We start from the raw sequence: 6,000 nt of genomic DNA, 5'->3' as shown, positions 1-6,000 counted from the left end.
TTATGCTGAGACACAGCAAAAGCTTTGAATCAATTGCAAAATGTTACCGTTACATACAGGTACATGTCCAAAAATCATAGGACGTTTAAAAAAATATTTTTTAGAATTGATATCCTCTTTGCACATTTGCTCACTAAGATTACTAGTGAAATGTGTTTTTTTTCTAAAGATAAGCTAGCAAGAGGGGTAACAACTTGACATATTATGGGGAACTCCTCTCTGATTCCACAGACTCTCTTTGGAATTACTCCAAAATCCTATAGTATAGATAATACTTGGTGCTGCCGATTCTGGCGCCTGCAATCCAATTCCCCAAGGAACGAAAAAGCTGCAAGGGAGTAACTCAGTGTTTTTCAACCAGTGTGCCGTGGCACACTAGTGTGCCGTGAGACATGGTCAGGTGTGCCGCGAAGAAAGAAGCTCAGGTTCCGGACTCGTAACTTTTTGCAGAGAGAGTGAGTATGTGTGTGTGAGAGAGAGAGAAAAAAGAAAAAGAAAGAAAGCAAGAGAGAAAGAGAGAGAGAGAGCAAGAAAAGAGAGAAAGAGAGAGAAAGCAAGTGTCAGAGAGAAAGAAAGCAAGAGAGAGAGAGAGAAAGCAAGAGAGAAAGAAAGCAAGAGAGAGAAAAGGAGAGGAAGGGAGAGAGAGAGAGAAATGAGCAAAAATGGGAGGAAAAAAAGAGAAATGAGAAAATGATTGACAGAGAATGAGAGGAAAGAGAGAGAAACAAAAGAGAGAGAGAAGTGACTCTTGATTTAAAGCATATGATAAAAAGCACCCAAAGAATAAGAGAGAGAAAACCCCCAGCCCTCACCTGTTTTTGGAAATGATTCAAAAGTGTGTATACAAACACACGCACAGGGGTGGGGAGGAGACAGGGATGGAAAAAGAGAGGAGAGTGTGCCCCAGGATTTTAAAATGTAAAAAATGTGCCGCGGCTCAAAAAAGGTTGAAAATCACTGGAGTAACTGGATGCTAGCGCAGCAACTTGGACTTTGGGATCCCGCGGTTGCAAAACTCAGGATACGAGTTCTGCGAAATGTGATCCCAGGAAACACACCTGCGCGATCTAGAGGCGGGCTATCCAATAAGAAGACGGGGGTGGGGGTGGGAGAGAATCTCAGGGGAAAAGGCGCCCTGGCTCCGTCGAGCATCTTGGAGCCGCCGCGAGGACGCGCGTTCCTTTGCTCCTGCGCTGCCAAGAGGCAACAAAGAAGTCACGGCGTGCCATTGTTGCGCGTGTCAGCCGCGAAATTCCCAGGGTGGCTGGGAGATGAGGCTCAGGGTGAGAAGCGCCCTGAAGTGTGTCTGCCTGAGCGCAGTCTTCTCCTTGGCGTGGTACATAAGCTTCCACAGGACTGAAGGTGAGAGCAACGAAAACCGGGGTGGCGGCGGTGGCGGCTGTGTTACAACATTCCCAATTGCGCTCGGGCATTGCGCCTATTCCTCCCCCCACCAACGCCCGCTGGAGGAGATAACTCCAAGAGGATCTCAACTTTCGGTTCTCAAAGGGCAGAGAGAACATTTCTTGCACCAACAGAGAGGATGCGCCAAGTTTCAACTCCCACCGGTGCCATTTCTCGGCAAGCAACTCATGAAGTTGCGCGCCGCTGCCGACCGTGCGCTCTCTGTCCGGTTAAGCTTTCGGGATCTGGGTTCTTTCGAGGCGGGGGGCGCTCTGCCTTTATTGTTTGCCTTGATCTCTATAGAGCGACCTTTGCTTCTTGAAGTTAGAGCAAAGCAGTTGCATCTCGGTAGGACTCTGTCCCTGGCACACGCAGCGAACTTGAAAGTACAAATTGTGGTACTTTTGCATCCAAGCTTCAGTAGCTTTCCCATTAAAATCTAAATAACGTCCAAGAATAGAATAGAGTAGAGTAGAGTAGAATAGAATAGAATAGTGTGATTGGACACGCAAGGAATTTGTCTTGGTGCATATGCTCTCAGTGTCCATAAAAGAAAAAGATACATTTGTCAAGAATCATGAAGTGCAACATTTAATGATTGTGATAGGGGTCAAATAAGCAATGAGGAAACAATCAATATTGATAAAAAGCAACAAGTTACAGTCATATAGTCATAAGTGGGAGGAAATGGGTGATAGGAATGATGAGAAAAAACTAGTAGTAATAATAGTGCAGACTTAGTAAATAGCTTGACAGTGTTGAGGGAATTATTTATCTAGCAGAGTGATGTTCGGGGAAAAACTTCTTGTATCTAGTTGTCTTGGTGTGCAGCGCTCTGTAGCAAGGTTTTGAGGGTAGGGCTTGAAACAGTTTGTGTCCTGGATACGACGGGTCAGTAAATATTTTCACTGCCAAGTATGGTCATCATCTATAAAGCCCTTCATGGCACCGGACCAGGGTATCTACGAGACCGCCTTCTGTCGCACGAATCCCAGCGACCGGTTAGGTCGCACAGAGTGAGCCTTCTCCGGGTCCCGTCAACAAAACAATGTCATTTGGCGGGGCCCAGGGGAAGAGTCTTCTCTGTGGCGGCCCTGGCCCTCTGGAACCAACTCCCCCCAGAGATTAGAATTGCCCCCACCCTCCTCGCCTTTCGTAAACTCCTTAAAACCCACCTCTGTCGTCAGGCATGGGGGAACTGAGATGTTCTTTCCCCCTAGGCCTTTACAATTTATGCATGGTATGTTTGTTTGTATGGATGTTTGGTTTTACAAATAAGGGTTTTTTAGCTGTTTTAGTATTGGATTTACATGCTGTTTTGTACTACTGTTGTTACGCGCCCCGAGTCTACGGAGAGGGACGGCATACAAATCCAATAAATAATAATAATAATAATAATAATAATAATAATAATAATAATAATAATGGTAAAGCTCTTTCAGAAAATAGTTCTAGAAAATGGCACTAAAAATTGACTTCGCTGCTTGCTCTGTGCTTGGAACACAGCCTATTTCTGAAGTGTATCATGTTCTTATTGCTAATTTTCTGATAGTCTCAAAATGGGTGAGCAGTGTGGTCGGGCGGTAGGAAAAGCTAGTAGGATGCTTGGCTGCATAGCTAGAGGTATAACAAGCAGGAAGAGGGAGATTGTGATCCCCTTATATAGAGCACTGGTGAGACCACATTTGGAATACTGTGTTCAGTTCTGGAGACCTCACCTACAAAAAGATATTGACAAAATTGAACGGGTCCAAAGACGGGCTACAAGAATGGTGGAAGGTCTTAAGCATAAAACGTATCAGGAAAGACTTCATGAACTCAATCTGTATAGTCTGGAGGACAGAAGGAAAAGGGGGGACATGATCGAAACATTTAAATATGTTAAAGGGTTAAATAAGGTCCAGGAGGGAAGTGTTTTTAATAGGAAAGTGAACACAGGAACAAGGGGACACAATCTGAAGTTAGTTGGGGGAATGATCAAAGGCAACATGAGAAAATATTATTTTACTGAAAGAGTAGTAGATCCTTGGAACAAACTTCCAGCAGACGTGGTTGGTAAATCCACAGTAACTGAATTTAAACATGCCTGGGATAAACATATATCCATCCTAAGATAAAATACAGGAAATAGTATAAGGGCAGACTAGATGGACCATGAGGTCTTTTTCTGCCATCAACCGTCTATGTTTCTATGTTTCTAATTCGGGCTTCAACTGGTCTTTCCTTCTTCAAGTGATGCAATCTCTTTGTTTGCAGCTTTATTCTGCTGCACACCAAGGAGTGGTCTGTATCGCAGTCAGCACCCTGATAGCTAAATGTGATTGTAACATTGGGAAGATTGATATGGGAAGTGCCACATCAAATCCTGCTCCTGTCAATAGCAGTGTCTCTCAAGGCAGTGTTGTAGGATCAACACTCTTCATACTCTACATAAACGATCTGCGCGATCATATTATAAGCAACTGTGTTCTCTTTGCTGATGATGTTAAACTATTTAATACCACCAACAATGCTGCTACCCTTCAAAAAGATTTTGGCCATTGTAGCAGAACGGTCAAACAACTGGCAATTTCAAATCTCAAACAACAATTGCTCTATCTTACACATTGGCAAAAAGAATCAGAGTACAAAATACAAACTTGGAGGAAATGAATTTGTAGACGATCCTCACTCTGTCAAAGACTTTGGAGTACTCATATCCAATGACCTAAGTGCTAGAGCCCACTGTAACAACATTGCCAAAAAAGCACTAAGAGTTGCTAATCTAATCTTACATAGCTTCTTCTCTGGCAACATTAAACTGTTAACCAGAGCTTACAAAACATTTGTTAGACAAATTCTAAAATATAGCTCATCTGGCTGGAACCCACGTTGCGTATCAGACATTAATACAATTGAGAGAGTCCAGAAATATTTCACAAGAAGAGTCCTTCACTCCTCTACTTGCAATAAAATAACTTATTCCACCAGACTTGAAATTCTAGGATTAGACAATTTACAACTTCGTCGCCTCTGATCTGATCTAAATGTAGTTCATAAAATCATATACCAAAATTATTATTTTTTAATTATTATTATTTACTAGATTTGTATGCCGCCCCTCTCCGAAGACTCCTTCCTGTTAATGACTACTTCACCTTCAACTGCAACCATGCACAAGCATGTAATAGATTCAAAGTAAATGTAAACCGCTCTAAACTCGACTGCAGAAAATATGATTTAAGCAATAGAGTGATGCTTGGAATGCACTACCTGACTCTGTGGTTTCTTCCCTAAACCCCAAAAACTTTAATCTGAGATTGTCTACAGTTGACCTCTCCCTGTTTCTAAGAGGTTAGGGTAGAGTAAGGGGCATGCATAAGTGCACCACTGTGCCTACCGTCCCTGTCCTACTGTCTTCCTTTATCATTACTTTTTACTTATGTTTAAATAAACTACTACTATCCTATAGGGTTTAGGACATTTTGCCTCCGCCAGTTGGATGAAGCTCTTTCCTCCGCAGCAGCTGATCGGCCCCTGCCTTCTCTCCCTTGCCCAAAGGCCCCTAGCTATTGGCCCCAGCCCTTTCATCACAAAAATCCACATTCAGCCACAGCCTTTTGGCCACATGGGACACTTTACCACCATCCAATCAGAATGGTTGTTACAAAATGCTACTTTTGGAAGGAAAGAATGGGACAGTTTGCTCTTTCATACACACACACACCAGTTGAATGATAGAGTTGGAAGGGGCCTCAGTGGCCATCTAGTCTGACATTATCATATTACAGAACTTTTATCAACACATTTTGAGAATGGCATCTTGATATAGTGGACAGTTCATTGTTTATGTTTGAATTATCAGTAACTCCTTTTTCTTTTTTCTTCTAAAGATTACATAGAGTGGAAAGTCCAGAACTTGAGCAACAAATTCTCAATCCATCCTGCAACTATCTGCTACTATTTGCCTCATCTCCAAAAAAATGTAGATGCTATTTACCCGAAAGTCATAACTGGGCAGAGCAGAACTGGGGGTAAGAATAAAATTGAATATAGAAGAGAAAGTTTTTGCATGTGTATTAATTGTATAATCATGCACACACCAATGCTTCTGGAAACAAGTGTTGTCTTTAAATTATTAATTTCAGTGTGTGTATCTTTGATAAAAACAAATCTGTGAACAAAAGAGATGATACATCTGAAAATATGTTGCTTTTATTTGCTTATATGAAGAAACCTTATTAGAGAATTGCTTAAAATCCTAAATTAAAATGAAAACAAAAAATATAAGCTTGGACTGTTACATTTTCCTTTTTGTTTGATGCACTGCTTAGATAACTTATTATTATATTGTTATTTCACTAACATCAAGTGAAAGTTTAACGTGAATCTTTGCCCAAATTTTTGGTAATCTATTTGACTAAGTAGCATACAAGATCTACTTCTTCCAGGTCACATCACTGCATTAGACCTTATTAGTTTACTAAAGATTAATTTCCATAAAAGCATATTTTTATCAACAGCTTTGCACAAAGCTGCTGCAGTATTCTGTTGGGATGGTGGAAATATAATACTATTAAGATACACATCCTGCTAAAGTTTATAAGAAATGATAAA

General features: G+C 41.4%; 1 protein-coding gene across 1 annotated transcript in view; it reads left to right on the top strand.

The window, feature by feature from the left end:
• Positions 1-1,271: 1,271 nt before the first annotated feature.
• MGAT4D (MGAT4 family member D) overlaps positions 1,272-6,000 on the top strand; it is a 43,188-nt gene continuing 38,459 nt past the window's right edge. Inside the window, exons 1-2 of the mRNA XM_070756642.1 lie at positions 1,272-1,362; positions 5,277-5,417. Of these exons, the coding sequence (XP_070612743.1) occupies positions 1,272-1,362; positions 5,277-5,417 (232 nt within the window). The remainder of the gene's footprint in view (positions 1,363-5,276; positions 5,418-6,000) is intronic.

This window comes from Erythrolamprus reginae, chromosome 7 (genome assembly GCF_031021105.1).
Source record: "Erythrolamprus reginae isolate rEryReg1 chromosome 7, rEryReg1.hap1, whole genome shotgun sequence".
NCBI classification, from domain to species: Eukaryota; Metazoa; Chordata; class Lepidosauria; order Squamata; family Dipsadidae; genus Erythrolamprus; species Erythrolamprus reginae.
The sequence above is the reverse complement of the archived record's forward strand: the minus strand, read 5'-3'. Positions and strand labels throughout refer to the sequence as shown.